At 45.4% G+C, this 18314-nt stretch overlaps 2 protein-coding genes across 3 annotated transcripts in view; both read right to left on the minus strand.

The window, feature by feature from the left end:
* Nucleotides 1-3742: 3742 nt before the first annotated feature.
* Nucleotides 3743-18314, minus strand: part of LOC146178903 (uncharacterized) — a 33911-nt gene continuing 19339 nt past the window's right edge. For both annotated transcript variants that reach the window (XM_084578647.1, XM_084578648.1), the window contains one exon: nucleotides 3743-7219. In XM_084578647.1, coding sequence (XP_084434773.1) covers nucleotides 6834-7219 — 386 coding nt within the window. In that variant the 3' untranslated portion in view covers nucleotides 3743-6833. The remainder of the gene's footprint in view (nucleotides 7220-18314) is intronic.
* LOC146178904 (uncharacterized) lies at nucleotides 7312-14829 on the minus strand. Its single transcript, XM_084579589.1, has 3 exons — nucleotides 14403-14829; nucleotides 13822-14012; nucleotides 7312-7357 (listed from the first exon to the last, which is right to left on the minus strand). Exons 1-3 carry the CDS (start codon nucleotides 14778-14780, stop codon nucleotides 7312-7314), a joined length of 615 nt encoding a protein of 204 aa, XP_084435715.1. The 5' UTR covers nucleotides 14781-14829.

Consider the following 18314-nt stretch of genomic DNA (forward strand, 5'->3'; position numbering starts at 1 on the left):
GCATTATGGCAACTACAATAACACCATGACCGGAGAGCCATGCCATGCCACAAGAAACCAGCAAACAGTCCTTTTTTATTCCTCTTCACACTCAAAGACTGAACAAAATGTTAGCATGTTAAATGGCGAACACCGTGACACTGTGGGTCTACTTCGAGCCTACTAAAGAATGAGGTCATTTTTGCTTTTATACACTGCCTCTAGAACTAGTCTAGCCATTTTGTTCAGTACAGCCTGAGCAAGGATTCAGACTGTAATGAATCCTGTCTATAATGTGTCCCGACATTTGTCAGCATTAGTAACTGCACCAGTGGCTGTTTTAAATAGTGACAAAATCTGAAACTCTTTTAACATATACAAGTCAATGAAAACAATTTCATTTCATTTTTCCATTGATGTATACTTATAAGCTCTACAGTTTGGATTACAAACAGCATCTGGTAACGAGACTTAACAATTTCTGCCTTTTCTCAAAACTGCAGATTCCTTCCAACACCTGCATCAAACCTCACTGAAGCAAAGGAAAAAAAAAGGCGGCATTTTTTCTAAGATTGGCTCACTGGTGATCTATGAAATGCCCGACACAAAGTGAACATACTTTGAAGGAGGGAGGATCTTGTCACCAACCAACACTGCAAAATAACGCAAACTGGAATGTGTAAGGGCATGAGGCAAGTTTTTCAAATCCCGCACTAGGCTCAGTGGCCAACTGTAGCAATGTTTTATGAACCACTTGCAAGCCAGAAAGCAGTTTTGGCAAAAAACAAATTGCACTTTCCACATAGTGCAATATGAGAACTGCTCATGCTACACCTTTTTCATTACACCTGCTACCTGAAAACATGAAAAAGTGCTACTAACCCTGTTCTCCATGCAATTCACAAGAATTGAAATCTAGATTATATTCTATTCTATCAATCTAGATCATAAGCCATACTAAAGAGCAAGTGAAAGGAAAAATGAAAAAAAAAAAAAAACAATGATGGCATAGACTGTCTCCATAAAAAATGCAGCTCACAGTGCCAATATACTGAATTCAGTGCAAGTCCAACTGACATTTCATTAAAATTACAGGCATAAAGCCTGCTTGAAAAACACATGTTTCAGCTGCAAATCCAAGAGCAGGTGTTCAGGGTCAACATCAATGGTACTCGCTTTGCCTGCCCCAATTTAATCAATGAAGTTTTAATTAGCGCATATTAATATTTCTTGCCACAATAAAATGCTGGGATTCCTGATTAGAGCACATTGTAATTATGGCAACTTTCTGACAATCTTGATAGATAAATTGAAAAAAAAAAAAAATCGAAATTTCATTTCAATTCTGTAAGTGGATGCAGCTACTTCAGCATCTCTTCACAAAGCAGTGTCTGTGTCCAACATGCAAGACAATAATCACAATTGTTGTTGATCCTATTAAGTCATGTTATGATCAACCACGTCACGTCATTACAGTGTTCGCACGAGGAGAAGCTATGGGGAGAGTACTGGTGTTTCGCAAATTCATGGTAGCAATGTCTCAATTATTTATGCTCATCAATGTTTACAAATGCACACAGGAAGTGCAGCCAGTAAGTAGCATAAATCCTACCGCCACTGATAATTAATGCCACGTCACCAAAAGTTCTAAAAGTCAACAGTGCTTCGACGTACATAACATGGTAGTGCTTAGCAGCCACCAAATGCACACAGAATTATTTTGATATGAAGCTATACTTGCAGGAGCCGATTTTCGAATAAGTCTCGGCAGCTGGGGATGGGGGTTGGATAAATCGATAGACAGAGCAAACTTCTTAAAAACTTCATTAAGCAAAGATGCTGCAGCACTTCGATTAGAAATCACACTGCTTTTCAACCACTAGCAGCATGTTTGAGCAAGAAGCCAAGAGTGCTAGTTACAAACAGTCAGGCAGGCACAGGTACACTTAGGGACTATGTAACAAGCTTTCACTTTAAACATATACTTCAACCGCTTCACAATAAAAAATCAATCTCAATAAAATAAAGCCATTTTCTTTTTGTCTCTGATAGAGACAGCCAACCTCAAATACGAATTATTACCCTTTGCACTACAAGGTTTAGCATGGTTAGAATGAGCCCAGTTATCAATTAATCACATTAAATGAGTTTGCTCAAACGTACAAAACAGCGCAGGCTTTCCAGAGTATGGTGAAAGCTTTCCAATTATACTTTGGAAGAACAATAAGCACATTTGGGGGCCATAATGAATGTTCAAAAATCTGAAACTGAAAACAGGTTACTACGTAATTAGTTTTTTTTCTCAACGTAAAAAAAAGCAGCAAACTAAAGGGTGGCCAACCTAAATCTATGCAACATGAAATTAGGCCTTTGGGTTACAACTTTGTTACTTCATAGTACAAACATAAACATATCACTTGTGCCCTCTAGAGACTCGCAAGCTTGTACACGTATTTTGAGGTAGGCTGCTTGTGGTAAGGTAGAAACGAATACAGTTGCAATATCAGCACTCGCAGTAAGTGAGCAATAGCTATATGTGGTCTAAACTGCACAGGAATACCTGTAAAAAAAGCAAAAATCTTTCGACAAAGAGGTTTTTACTAGACTAAGTACGACAAGGTGGTTGTGGCAGCTATGTGAAGCACACTCCACACTGAAGACTCTTGTTTTAGCTGGGATTCAAAGTATCCCAGGTCTGCTTTATGCAGATTCGCCTTTGTCACCATAGGAAGGATAGCTGTGGATGCATGTAATGTTGAATTTTAAAAGCTTCACTTCCAACACAAGGTGGTCAAGCAAAGCTGTCCTTGATTAGTGATACAAGTGGGGCTAGTATATACTCAGCTCATTATATACACTTTTCCTGGCCCTGATAAAACAAAACATTCAACAGATAACTTATGGGTAAGGAAGGATGGCATTCCAAAGCCATCGAATGGACCCTTCGATGGGCTGGGGTTTTCTATGCACATCACTTCTACATGGACAATGTTTTTTCCCCCTCAGTTTTGCTTACCAAGAGACACATAAGACCTCCGTTTAACCAGGCCCAATATACGTGTCTTGATGGCCCAGGAGTACTGTGTATGACTCATTGCCCAACGGTCCCAGGCTCAGTTCTCATTTCATCCAAAAGTCCTTTTAATGCACTTAATATATTTTCCATTCTTACATGTCATAATGATGTCTGTCTCATGCTGCGACCTTATAATCACAATTTATTTGACTTTCTTTATTCAGTTTCCATTCCGTGACACGTCATGACCCTGTAGACCATAAAGGAATTGGTAGTGATGTCACCATTGCTGTACTCTGCGACTGTTGTCGGTCATTTACATTACCTACATGAAGGTATTGAGCTGTGACGTTGCGACCCTCCTGACTGATCCCGATTTTTGTTAGAGCTCGGACAAGTTTGTCCACAATGTCTGCTCTAAAGCTATCATGCGTAAAACCTGGTAACTGCTTTGACCGATCTCTATTGCTAATGGTAGTGGCAACAAGCATAATTCTGACTTTGAAAGCTGTTTCAAAGATGTTAGCCCCTTCTACAATGCAACGAAATGTTGGGTTTCAAATTTCCAGGGGTCATATGTATCAAGATCACACATCCCGTGCATATTTTCTATTTCACCTCCATCAGAATGCAGCCTTGGGGTCAGTAGCCCAATGCCACACGCAGTCAGCAATCATGGAAAGTTTACTAACCTTTTTAGGAGCTAACTATTTGCTAACATGAAGGCACAAATCTCAAGTTACTGCACGGAGTGTGCCAAAAATGTGCGATAAAAATTCCCACCTTCTCTGAAGAACACCTATGCAATTCTTCCAGGCCCTTATGTATCCAAGTAACATCTCCCAATTACTTTCTAGGTGTCAATCCTTGTATGCAGTTGAAGGGAAGCGTTCAGGTATGGATGGCTTCCTATATAACTTGGAAGCCAATAATATACAAAAATAAATTCACAAAAGACAAATGCGTTTGAGGTGTGTATAAATTTATTTCCGTGCACGCTACTCTGGGAGCTGCCAGATGATGAAATCTGTCCATCCCTACAAATATTATCACACAGTTCAGATAGCTGCTCTCTGAGCAAAGTCAAACCTGGTTTTATTGAGCAGTACGATTTTCTGGAACTTCCCCAATCTGCCATGTATTTTACTAAAACTGAAACCACATTTAATGAATTTCAGTACCTAGTTGGTTAACAAAAAATTGTTAAGCAGAACGAAAATGTGAAAAATGAAAGTAATTGGATAACAAACAAAACGCGAGGAGCTGAGAGTTCTTAATTGTGAAAGCCGATTTTTCACAGAAAATAATTTTTTTTTAATTCACATAGCTTTCTGGACTGTTAAAATTACATAACTATTTCCCCGGTCCCGTTGAGTTCAAAAAAGCAGTCAGCGACTGTACGCTTCAAGTGAGGCACTTAAGATTGCACGAGCTTGCAAAACAAGTGGAATAAGGTCCTTCACTGGAGCCATACCAGATCTACGTTATACAACAAGGCATCTTCGTTTTTCTACCATTTTCTGCGCTGATTTTGCGTGCCCAGATTGATATGTTTGTATGTATAATTTTGCATATTTATAGGAGTGTGCAAATATTTTAAATATGGAATACAATATGTTTGTTATTCGATCCATATTCGAAATTCCAGAATATTCGATAATTACCAATTACACCAAAAAGGTTTGAATTCACTGTCGTTTCACTGCACAGCATGCTTCGCCGCAATGCTTAAGCACATGCACCATGCAGTGAAGCATCCTCACAACGAGATGGGGCCATTATGTGAAGTGGGACCTCCTCGAGAAAGCGAAAAACTTGACAAAAGTGGGAAAAAACATTGTTGTTGCTTTGGTTTCATTTAAAAGGAAGACATCCGTCATGCAGGTGCTCAGGAGAAAAACTTTTTGCGATGCAAAACAAATTTGGCAGTTGTTCAGGCCCATTCGATAATTCGATCTTGCCATTAATTCAGAGATTTTTCTGGTCCGTTGAAGGCCGGGTTAGGGAGAGTTTACTGCACTGAGCAGCAATATAATGGCTCCACCTGGTTCCATGCAGGTCTTTCTTGTACAAAACTCTGGCATACGGGATCCTGTATAACATTTAAACTAGATTTTTCAGTAAGGTATACACTTCTGTGCAGTTGTACTTTAATCTTATTTGCAAATACCAAGTGAATTCTGAAATAAACGAGACGAACAGTCGAATGACGCCTAACAGCACTTACAGACAGGACAGGAGAGAACTACTAAACACGGTGCATGCATTTGGTCTCCTTTCCCGCCTGTACCATCTGTAACATTGTTTTCGTCGTTCCCTTCCAGCAAGAATTATCCAGCCCAACTACACCCTCTTCTAAAATGTACAGTGTTGCCTATCTTTTAATTTTCCATTTTCTTTTACTGATGAAATATTTGCTTTCTTCTTCTCTTCCAACACGAACCAACCAGCCCGACTACTCTCATCTGAGATGAACACTGTGGGCTATTTTTTAATTTTTCATTGTTTTTTTTAATCAGATATTCAAGATTCGAAGGCATTTTTTAACTTATTTGTATTTTATTTGCATTCAAAGATTTCAATATCTACACACCCCTACATATTTAAGTACATGTTATTACATCCAAATTGAAATGAAACTACTTCATTAAAAATACTTTGATGCCATTTAGGCCGCGTTCACAAGTGTGGATGCAGCGGCTGAAAGGAAAAGAGATGATAAACATTCCTGGACAGATGGAATCAACTTCCCCAACATCAAGGATGAGGCAGGAATTTCTAACATTGCCAAGTAGAGCAGTGAACTGTTGACAATGAACGGCAGACCCAGAATGGTTAACACAAGTAATGACTGAGTGCTTGAAACCCCCCGAATCTAAGTCTGGAACCAGTGAAGGTAAGCTTGATACATTCATGCGTGGCTGGTGCTGAAACTACCTGTTACAAAACCTTGTTCTGACTACTATATATATCATCCCGACAAAGCCCCCAGCTCTGGTTTTCTTGCCTAATAAATAAAACCAGTATGCAGGCTTCTACCATTAGAGCCCCATAAAACATGGACACAAAATCAGTGTTACAGTATTAGCTGCTATAGAGTTAAAATACGGGCAAGATCCATCAACATTTCCAAAATGTGGTGACTACGTTTCTTAAGTACCCATTCCCCCCCCCAACAAGACATTCTCACTACGTTCTTTACGTTCTAGCAGTTCTGTGGATGCTTAACTTGATGATGACTGTACATCCGCACATCTAAATTGTGCTGGCTGAACTAAACCTGACAGTGCCCAAAGATCAAAAATGTGCCTAAAATGTGCCCAAAACCATTTTCGTCTATGGGAACCTGACAGAACCCATGGATGAAAAATGTGCCCGATTTTCATCTATGGGTAACTGACAGAACCCATTGATGAAAAATGTGCTCAAAGCCATTTTCATCTATAGGTACATACAAACCCATAGACAAAAAATGTGCCTAAAACCATTTTCATCTATGGGTACCTGACAGAAGCTATCGACAAAAAATGTGCCCAAAACCACAATGAGAGCTCCCACTGGTAATAAATAAATAAAAAAATGTGACTGCTCTTATCAGTCAATGAAGGCGAGTCACCTAAGTGGGAAAGAACAGACCAACCAGGCGCTGTTAAAAGACATATGCCAAGCTGGCTTCCAGCAAACTCCACAAACTTTACATTAAACCAAAGTCATTTGCACCACTGGTCAGGCTTATCCCAATCTACCATTGGAAAAGCACTACTCCAACAAGGCGAGGAAAGCTGGAAGCAGTGAGTAGCCTAAAACCTTCCACCGGGATTCACCTTCCAGTCAATCTTCACATCTGGAGGGCCGAGCCATCGCTGTCCACGCCTGCCTGTGCCAGTGGCGCTGCGGCAGCCGTGCCGCCATTATGGCGCTGTACCACGTGCGAGCGCAAGTGCACTTTGACGTTGCTGCGCTGCGAGAACGCGGCAGGGCAGAGCGGGCACCGAAAGGGGCGCTCGCCCGTGTGCGTACGTAAATGGCGCACCACGTGTGACCGGTGTGCGAAGCCCCGACTGCACAAATGGCACCGGAAAGGACGCTCGCCGGTGTGCACACGCTCGTGCAGCACCAGGCTGCCGCGGTGCCGCGATGCGTATGGGCAGAAGCGGCACTGGTGGCGGGGCGCCGGTGAGCTTGGAAGCAGCTGAAGCCTCCTCTTAGCAGACTCCGGGTCAACTGGGCGAGACAAAAAGAGAACGGCACAGTAACGATGATGTTTTTACTAGAGCAGCCAACATTTACAAGATGCACAAGTGTTATGAGCATGTTCAGCCTTTGCCAAGAAGTATACTGGCTTGGCGGGCGCCGGCAAGGCTGAACATTGAAGAGCACAGACACGGGTACACTACACTCAACTGCGCACACACAAAACCTGCACTGATCTTATGCACCGATGATCCATGGCACTGCCTCAAAGTCACACCATATATGAAAATAAAACTGAACATATCATCATCATCATCAGCCTGACTATATTCACTGCAGGGCGAAGGCCTCTCCCATATTTCTCCAATTAATCCGGTTCTGTGCTAGCCGCATCTCATCTGCCCACCTAACTTTCTGCCGCCCCCTGCTACACTTTCCTTCCTTGGCATCCAGTTTGTTACCCTAAGCGCCCATCGGTTATCCTCTCATTGCACTGCATGTCCTGCCCATGCCCATTTCTCCTTATTTTCCACTAGAATGCCAGTACATTATTTCACTGACCCACTCTGCACGCTTCCTATCTCTTAATGTTACCCCTACCATTACCATTTTTCGTTCCATGGCCCTCCGAGTTGTCCTCAACTTAAGTAGAACCTGCTTGGTTAGCCTCCACGTTTCAGCCCCATAGGCGAGTACAGGTAAGATGCAACTGTTGTATACTTTCCTCTTGAGCGATACCGGTAAGCTGCTAGTCATAATCTGAGTGCTTGCCAAATGCGCTCCATCCCAATCTTATTCTTCTTGTTATTTCCTTTTCATGGTCCGGATCAGCGGTTACTACCCGTTCTGAGTAGACATTTTCGCCTACTACGTCCAGTGCTTCGCTACCTCACGTAAACTGCTGTTCCTTCCCGAGGCTGTTGAACATTGCCTTAGTCTTCTGCATATTGATTTTTAAGCCTACCTTTCTACTTTTCCTGTCTAGGTCATCAATCATTATTTGCAATTCATCCCCCGAGTTACTTAGCAAGGCAATGTCATCAGCAAATTGCAGATTACTGAGGTATTCTCCATCTACCCTTATCCCCAACTGCTCCCATTCCAAGTCTCTGGATACTTCCTTTAAGCAAGCTGTGAATAGTACTGGGGAGATCGTGTCTCCTTGCCTAACACCTTTCTTTATGGGAATTTTATTACTTTCTTTATGCAGAACTATGGTTGCTGTGCAGCCACTATTATATCTTCCAGCACTTTCCCGTACGGCTCGTCTACCCTTTGATTTCGCAATGCCTGCATCACCGCTGAGGTTTCAACTGAGTCAAATGCTTTTTCGTAATCAATGAATGCTACGTACAAGGGCTGATTATATTCTGAGCAATTTTCTATCACCTGGTTGATGGTATGGATATGATCGATAGTAGAGTACTGTTTCCGAAAACCTGCTTGATCCTTTGCTTGATTGCAGTCTAAGGTTGCCCTGATTCTATTAGCGATTACCTTAGTAAATACCTTATATGTAACAGACAGTAAGCTGATTGGTCTAATTTTTAGGTTCCTTAGAGTCCCCTTTCTTATGAATGAGGATAATGTTTGCATTCTGCCATGGTTCCGGTACCGTCGATGACACCAGGCACTGCGTATACAGGGTGGCCAGTTTTTCTAGCACGATATCCCCCCCGTCCTTTAACAAATCTGTAGTTATCTGATCCTCTCCAGCTGATTTCCCCCTTTTCATAGTTTCTAATGCTTTCTTGACCTCGTCCTTTGTCACTGGTGGAACGTCTGACTGGTTTTCCCTACCGCAAATCTCATTACGATCCTGACTACTTTGGCTACTGTAGAGATCTGCATAGAACTCCTTGGCTACTTTGACTATGTTTGACTATGTAGTCCATATTCATGATGACGTTGCCCGCCTTGTCCCTTATCGCATACATGTGGTTTTTGCCTACGCCCAATTTCTTCTTTACGGCTTTAAGGCTTCCCCCATTCTTTACAGCATGCTCAATTTTCTCCATGTTATACTTCCTTATATCGGCCACCTTGCGCTAATTGATTAGCTTTGATATCTCGGCCAATTCTATCTGGTCTGTTGGAATGGAAGCTTTCATACTCTGGCATTTCTTAATCAAATCTTTCGTCTCCTTAGACAGCTTACCGGTATCCTCTCTGTCCTGCTGCCTACTTCTAAGCGCACTCAGTAATGGTATCTCTGGAATTATTGTTCATTGCTTCTAGGGTAATGTCGCCATCCTCGGTTAGAGCTGAATATCTATTCTGTAGCGAGATCCTGGACTCTCCTGCCCTCCCCCTCACTACCAATTCGTTGATGGGTTTTTTTATTAATCTGTTGCATTCCTTCTTCAGAATTATGCTCATTTGGGACCTCACCATCCTGTGGTCACTGCATCGCACTTTCCCGATTACCCTTACATCTTGCATAATGGCGGGGGTTAAACACAGTATGAAGTCAATTTCATTTTTAGTCTCCTCGTTAAAGCTTTTCCATGTCCATTTCCGGTTCTTCCGTTTGCTGAAGAAGGTATTCATGATTCTTAAGTTATTGCGCTGTGCAAACTCAACTAGTAACTCCCCCCTGCTATTCCTAGAGCCAATGCCATAGTTGCCTACTGCCTGGTCTCCTGCCTGCTTTCTCCCTACCTTGGCATTGAAGTCACCCATTAGTACAGTATTCTGCGTCTTTACTTTTCGTATTGCCGATTCTACATCTTCGTAGAAGCTTTCAACTGTTTGGTCATCATAACTACCTGTAGGTGCATAGGCCTGTACAAGCTTCAGTTTATACCGCTCATTAAGCCTAATTATGGTGCCTGCCACCCCCTCATTAATACTATAGAATTAATCTATATTACCCGCTATACACTTATTCGCAGCTAGCAGCGGTGGCATAGCAGTAGAACATCCGCCTCGCATAAGAGGACCGGGGCTCAAATCCCTGTGCCGTGCAATTCTCCACCAGATAAAGAAAAAAAGAAGAAAAAAAATATCAAAACGAAACTAAAAAAGTGAACAAGAGAAATATGGAATGAAACTGCAACACAAGATAGTCATGGGATCGAAACAAAGCATTTTTCATCTGAAAAGCCAAGCTGCACACCAGGTCATGGGAACATCTGTGCTGCAGTGTTATGCAGATTCCAGGGCCAAACCTCGTGACTCCCACATATAAGAGAAGGGACAAATCTCCCAGAATATTTAGCAACATAGCTGATGCATCGTTGAATCCCATGAGCAGTAAGCTGGCGTGCAGCTTCTGCGTCACGCATAAATTCGTCAGCCCCCACGACAGTGGAGGGAGCAGAATCTGGAAGAAGCATAGCATCCAGCATAGTCAAGGGTTCGCGTCCATGAACCAAATGAAATGGAGTGAAGCGTGTTGTTTCCTGGAGTGCAGTGTTGTATGCGAACGTGATGTACGGCAAAATTCGGTCCCAGTTCCCATGATCGTCGTCTACATACATAGAAATCATATCGGCAGTTGTCTTGTTAAGCCGCTCAGTCAGTCCATTAGTTTGAGGATGATAGGCCGTTGTCTTGCGGTGGGTGGTGCCACTGAGTCGAAGTACCTCACTCGTGAGTGCCGACGTAAACGAGGTTCCTCTGTCAGTTAAGACGACTGTTGGCGCACCATGACGGAGTACAATGTTGTGAATGAAGAAATGCGCAACTTCATTTGCGGTACCACGGGGAATGGCTTTGGTCTCACAGTAGCGGCTAAGGTAGTCAGTGGCAACCGCTATATACCTGTTACCCATGGAGGACTTCGGAAATGGGCCCAGTAAGTCCATGCCGACCTGTTGAAATGGGAATTTCGGGGGATCGATAGGCTGTAAGAGCCCAGCTGGTTTAATGGGTGGTGTTTTTCGCCGCTGGCACTCACGACAGGTACGGACGTAGCGGTGCACAACGGCAGCTAGCCTGGGCCAGTAGTACTTTCGGCGTATCCGTGCCAATGTGCGAGAAAACCCGAGATGGCCGGAAGAAAGGTCATCGTGGCACGCACGAAGAACTTCGTCATGTAGCGTTGTGGGTACTACAAGCAGATAAGCAGTTTCTGTTGGACCGTAGTTCTTGTAGAGCACACCATCACGCAGGCAAAATGACGACAGTCCGCGCCTGAAGAGCTGAGGAGGAGATGACACGGTTCCTTCGAGGTATTCAATGAGGGGCAAAAGTTCAGAGTCAGCCCGCTGCTTTCGGGATAAGGTGGACGTCGCGATAACACCGAGGAAAACGGAATCGTCGTCGGACCCGTCCGCGTGGCAGGGAGTAGGGGCGCGGGACAGACAGTCAGCATCACTGTGTTTCTTGCCGGACTTGTGCACGATTGTAACGTCAAATTCTTGCAACCGAAGGCTCCATCGAGCAAGCCGACCCGATGGATCTTTCAGGTTTGCCAGCCAACACAGAGAGTGATGGTCGCTCACGACACGAAACGGACGACCGTACAAATACGGACGAAATTTTATGACTGCCCACACAACAGCGAGGCACTCCTTTTCGGTAGTTGAATAATTAACTTCTGAACGGGACAAAGTGCGACTGGCGTAAGCAATGACACGTTCTGCACCGTCCTGCCACTGAACAAGGACCGCACCGAGGCCAACGTTACTGGCATCCGTGTGCAGTTCCGTGTCGGCCTCTTCGTCGAAGTGGCCAAGTATTGGCGTACATTGGAGACGGGACTTGAGTTCCGTGAAAGCATTTTCCTGGTCGGGGCCCCAAAAGAACGGCTCGGCGTCTTTTGTCAGGCGGGTCAGGGGCTCAGCGATCTTGGAGAAATTGTTAACAAAACGACGATAGTACGCGCAGAGGCCGAGAAATCGACGCAAACTTCGTTTATACGCTGGTTTGGGGAATGAAGAGACAGCGGCCGTCTTCTCTGGATCTGGGCTAACACCTCGAGCGCTGACAATGTGGCCGAGAAATTTCAGCTCGTTAAAAGCAAAGTGGCATTTTTCGGGTTTTAGAGAGAGACCGGCAGATCGGATGGCCTCGAAGACAGCGCGCAAACGTTTCAGGTGCTCGTCGAACGTGTCCGAGAAAATCACAACGTCGTCGAGATATACGAGGCATGACTGCCACTTCAGACCAGAGAGTACAGTGTCCATCATTCGCTGAAATGTGGCAGGGGCCGAACACAGGCCAAACGGGAGCACTTTAAATTCATACAAACCGTCCGGCGTAATAAAAGCGGTCTTCTCACGGTCTCGCTCGTCAACCTCTATTTGCCAATATCCACTGCGGAGGTCAAGGGACGAAAAGTAAGTGGCATGGCGAAGGCGATCGAGGGAATCGTCTATGCGTGGCAGGGGGTACACATCCTTTTTCGTGACGTTGTTGAGGCGTCTGTAATCCACGCAAAACCTCAAGGTTCCATCCTTCTTTGCGACGAGGACAACAGGCGAAGCCCAGGGGCTCGTCGATGGTTGGATAATGTCGTCCTGGAGCATTTCTGTTACTTGGCGGCGGATGGCATCACGTTCTTTTGAAGACACCCAGTAAGGACGCTGACATAGTGGACGTTGGTCATCGGCAACTATAATTCGGTGCTTCGTTAGTGGCGTCTGTCGGACCTTGGAGGTTGATGCAAAACAATCTCGAAACGAATTGACAAGATTCTCTATGCAGCGTTTCTCACTGGGCAAGAGGTTCGGGTTCACATCAGTCTGAATGGCTGTAGGCGTCGCATTGTCGGGGTCTGACGTGTTGGATAAAGCGTACTGGCCTGTACATTCTCTAAGTTCTTCAAAATAAGCGACCGTCGTGCTCGCCGTCAAATGTTGGGGTTCACATGTGAAGTTTGTCACTAGCACGTTGGCTTGGCCACGGACAAGTTCGACAAGGCCCCGAGCTACACAAACTTGTCGAGTTAGAAGCAGTGACATGTTAGCTTCAGCAATGCCACACGTGCCAGTGCTGTGATCACATTCGACTGTGACGAACTTGCTCGCACGCGGAGGGATCGTTATGTGGTCGTCACAGACGCGCAACATCGTTTTAAGGAAGTCCGTGTTGCTATCAACGGCTCGCTTGGTTGAAAACGATACCATGAGCTGCTCCCGAAGGTCTATAACAGCACCATACTCTTGAAGAAAATCCATGCCGAGAATCAGATCTTTGCAGCACTCTTGTAATACGGCAAATGTGCCAGTGAAAGTAAAACCGCAGATCTCTATGCGGCAAGTGCACATGCCAATCGGCGACATTACATGACCACCGGCGGTACGCATCATTGGCCCAGACCAAGGCGTTAGAACCTTACGGAGTGCCGTGGCTAGCTGGCTGCTCATGACGGAGAAATCGGCGCCGGTATCCACAAGTGCGGTCACATCACAACTGTCGGCGGTTACAAAAATTTCCCCGGAAACAATGCGTTCGCAGCACGTCGGTAAGTTCATCGGATCGGGTCGTCGCCGCTCGGGCCGTCGCGTCAAATCGTCGGGTGGAAGCTGTTTAATCTGAAACGTAGCGGCGGCCCCACCCCCGGAGGTCGCCGTGTTTAGTTTTCCCGGTGAGGGGACGTGCCTCTGAATTGCCCAGAGGAAGAGTACCGACTGGGTGAAGCAAAACGCTTCGGAGATGTCGATCGCGACCGCCGTTGTGGTGACGTTGGCTGCATCTCGTTAGCAGCCAGGTACTCCTCAATCTCCTGTGGCCTTTCGCCATAGCGCGGTAGAGGCGCATTTGGTGGGAATCCTCTCAAGCCCATTCTCCGGTATGGGCAATTGCGAAGAATGTGACCAGGTTCGCCGCAGTGATAACAGAGCGGCCGTCTGTTGGGCGTGCGCCACAAGTGCGCCTTGCTAATAGCGGGACGCTGGCATTGCTGTGGCTCGACGGGGCGCAGATCTTGTTGCTGCTCGACGGGGCGCATGTAGCGAGGCGGTGGTCCGACAACGGGACGGAATGGATTTGGCTCGGGAGCAGGTCGTCGTAAGACATCACTATAAGTCATGATGCATGACTCCGGTTGTGGTGCTTGTGGTGGTGGTGGCTGCACCGCTCGGCGAATTTCATCACGGATGACGTCCACGGTAGAATAATTATTTGCAGACGGAGCATTCAAATGGAGGTTTTGCAGCTCTTCGCGGACAATGCTCCTCACAAGCTCCCGCAATGCCTCGTCCCTGGCTGCTGGCACGGACGCGCAGCAGGGTGTGGCCGCTACGCTTGCCTGGTGGCCGTATTGGGTACTCCGTTCCTGCAGGGAACGTTCCATGCTGGTAGCTTCTCTTGCGAAATCAGCGACAGTTCTTGGGGGGTCGCGAATGAGGCCAGCGAACAACTGCTCCTTCACCCCGCGCATGAGGTGCCGTACCTTCGCTGCCTCAGGCATGGTAGGGTCGGCCCGATTGAAAAGCCGCGTCATGTCCTCGACAAACATGGCCACACTCTCATTTGACTGTTGAGACCTTGAACGAATCGCAATCTCTGCATTTTCTTTGCGCGCACTCGAGCTGAATGTTGTAAGTAACTCACGGCGAAAGGCTGCCCAGTTGACAAAGGACGCCTCGTGGTTCTCGAACCACGTCTTGGCCGAGTCTTGCAGCGCGAAGTACACATTCATTAGTTTTCGCTCGTCGTCCCATTGGTTAAATGCAGCCACACGGTCAAAACTGGCCAACCAGTCTTCCACATCCTCTAACCGGTCACCATGAAATGATGGCGGTGATCGCGGTGCGAGAAGGACGAACGGTGGGGCGTTGCTGGAAGGCTGGCTTGTCTGGCTGCTCGTCGTGGATGTCATGGTTCGTAGTGGGGTGGACAGCGGTTCAAACTCAGGTTGTAGGCCTCGCAGGCGACGGCTGGCTTTATGGACAGGAGTCGCGTCCACGCGTTGATGAGCAGCGTCACTGACGTCCTCGGGGGCAACGTACATGGGATCTTACCCTGCACAATCCACCAAATGTCACCAACACACGTAGCAAGCAGCACAACAACCGAGCTGGCCCTTTTTAATCAAGCGAAAAACTCGAGAGAGACGAGGAAGACGCTTAGCCACGTGCCAAGACATTCGGCCACTTGGTGGCGCCAGAAGATGGTCAGTGGTGTGGCAGTATCATTAATTCTCCCGCTCTTCTTCGATATATGAGTTGTCTATCACTACCACACCCAAAGACCCTAACCCCACAATCTGACTAAAACATGTCATGTCATATTGACTAGGTGTGGTGTGATGCACACCATGATGTGACAAAACTAGCGTAGCAATTGTTGGTCATGCCTGAAGCACGGGATTTTCTTAAAGTATGAAGCACAAGGACAACAGCTGTTGAAATGAAACCCAAGTTGCATAGCAAGCAAGAAGCTCAAAAGGATGGCACAGTCACGCTCTATACAAAGCCTAGCTTAAGAAATGCCCTGTGTGTAATAAGTGACACAATGAATAAAGAATGTGCCGAGTTGTGTTTGGATGCTACCATGTTTCTCATGCAAACATGCTCACGAAGATTTTGCAGGTGCCAGCGACACCACTTCATATGAACCGACAGCCAAACCCATTGATAACAATACCACTTTGAGCAATATATCAGATAAAACAATGAACAACCGCAATAGACTATGCATAGCAATGCTCTGATGGTAAATTATGGGTTATAACAATTAAGTTTGGTCACCGAGCGTCAACCCTGAGCGAGATCCTCGGGTAGTCGAAATTACTCCGTAGCCCTCCACCTTCCTCGCCTTGCTGTTCAGGTGTCCACAGAAACAAGTGTGACAGATACTGCACCTTTCCCTTCCTGTGAACCAATTATTTATTATTATTTAAATGTAAATGCATATCTTAAACTAACTTTCTGTTTTATACTTGCATGCTACGTTTCAAGAAGATATGTTGAACAATAAAGGCGACATTTTTAAGACCCTCATCCCCCCTAACATGCAGTAGGTTTGAACCCATGTAAAAGCGAACAAAAACAGAGCTAGTCAAATGCTAGTCGCACTAGTTAGCATTCTTGCATGGCTCCCTTGTAACTAAACCACATCATTCTCGCTCTAATGTGAGAGAATTCCATCCCACACCAGTGTTTGTTACTAGGTTCAGGTTCTCGAAGTTACGAATTTCTTTCAGAAAACAAAAATGCAACATGCTGCTAGCAGTTGGCTACTGAAAATAACAATAGGTAACTGGATTATCAAGACTGTTAAATCTAACAAAAAGCAGCTAATGCCTCTGTCACACGGTCACTTTCGATCCTCATTGAACTCGATCTGAGTTGAGGTTTTCTAGGAGGATTGAAGCATCTCATGCTAGACGGGCGTTTTCAATGAGCATTTAAAAAGTTTCCTCATGTGCGCTATGAGGGTGTCGACGAACGCTTTCGAGTGTGCTTGAAATCTCAAGATCGATTGAGAAAGCAGCTTGAAGTCAAGCAGGCTCGAGCTCGATTGCACTTGAAAGTTGCCATGTGACAACCTCGATCTGCATTGAGTTGAATGCAGATAGAGTTCAACGAGGATCGAAACTGTCCGTGTGACAGGGGTATAAGAAAACTGATGAAGGGGTAATTTACTCAGTATAGTCAAGCTTCACTGTACCAACTGCAGGGCAAAGGCCTCTCCCATAGCAGTCCAATCAACCCTGTCCCATGCCAGGTACAGACATCCCCATGTGCGCAATGCTCTTAATTTCCTCCCCCATCTAGCTTTCTTTCCACTGCCCCTGCTAGGCTGGCCTTTTCTTGAAATCCAACCCAATACCATTGGGAATCTTGTCTTTGCATTCCCTGCTCCACCCATTCCCACTGCTTCATAACTTCTTCAAAAAGCAACCGGGATTTTTCGACGCGCATGGATGTAAATCAAACTGGTACTGTAAAAAGTTCTTAATGTCATCTGTGTGTGCCAAATAGGATGGCTGAAAACGCTTTTTCTCACAAAGCAACTTTTGACTATAGGAAAATTTGAAACAAACACACACAACTACGAAAGATAGATGACGAGGCACACGCACTTCTTTATCGCTCTTCAATGCTGGAGTCTGCTTCTTAGATGCGGCATAAATTTTTCTCCCTTTGAATGTCTTGTTTTTGGTTTTTGTATTTTTCTAACATCACCTGCTCGCGTGTGCGTATCTGGCTAGCGTCACGATCGATGGCTCCCTTCTTGTCTCCACCAACTCTTGTGTATATAAGGTGATGGGTTTCTTCAATAAAAATCAGTCGACAGTCAGCGCTTGCGTCTCGTCATTTATCTTTTGTGTTTGTGTGCGTTAGCGCTGTTTCAAATTTTCCTATGGTCAAAATGAACCAACTCGCCCAAGAAGAAGTGTTAATAAAGAAACTTTTTTTTTCATTCACTACTGATGTGGCCAAAGAGGAGATTTTTATAGCCCACTGCCGAGTTACTCAGGTTTTTGAGAGTGCAAGTCAGCCTAATTACGAGTGCATATCAGTGCCATGCTTCATCTCTTCATTAGTTACTTATGGCACTGTCACCACCATGTCACATCTGGTGAAAGTGTGGGGTCACCCCTCACCCCTCGAATTCCCCTGAAGCAGCCCAAGCCATCCCAAGAAAGCTGCCACCAGGAAAGCTCACATCGATGCTGCCCTGATGGAAAACAAACTGTAACGAAGCCACCATCATCAGGGAGCCTGAGCACGGACTGCTACCAGACCCCATCCGAACACTGAAGACCACCTCAGCGTCTGTGCCGACAATGACTATGACACCAGCCTACATTATTCTGCATGTATTCAACTATGGGACTGAATCGTGGAGGTTAATGAAAGGGGTTCTACTTAAGCTGAGGAAAATGCACAGAATGCTACGGAATGGAAAAAGGTAGGTGTAATGTTAAGAGATAGGAAGTGTGCAGAGTGGGTAAGAGAAATAACCTGAGGTAATGACATTCTAGTGGAAATCAAGAACTGGGCATGAGAAGGACATGTAGTGCGAAGAAAGGTAACTGATGGTCTCTAAGGGTAACCAACTGGATTCCAAGAGACGGAAAGAGCAGCAGGGGGCGGCAGGAAATTAGGTGGGTGGATGAGGTTAAGAAGTTCACAGGGGTCAATTGGATGCAGCTAGCACGGGACCAGGTTAATTGGAGGAATATGGGAGAGGCCTTCGCCTTGCAGTGGGTACAGTCCAGATG

This window comes from Amblyomma maculatum, chromosome 9 (genome assembly GCF_055883805.1).
Source record: "Amblyomma maculatum isolate TAMU_Amacu chromosome 9, ASM5588380v1, whole genome shotgun sequence".
Taxonomy (NCBI): domain Eukaryota; kingdom Metazoa; phylum Arthropoda; class Arachnida; order Ixodida; family Ixodidae; genus Amblyomma; species Amblyomma maculatum.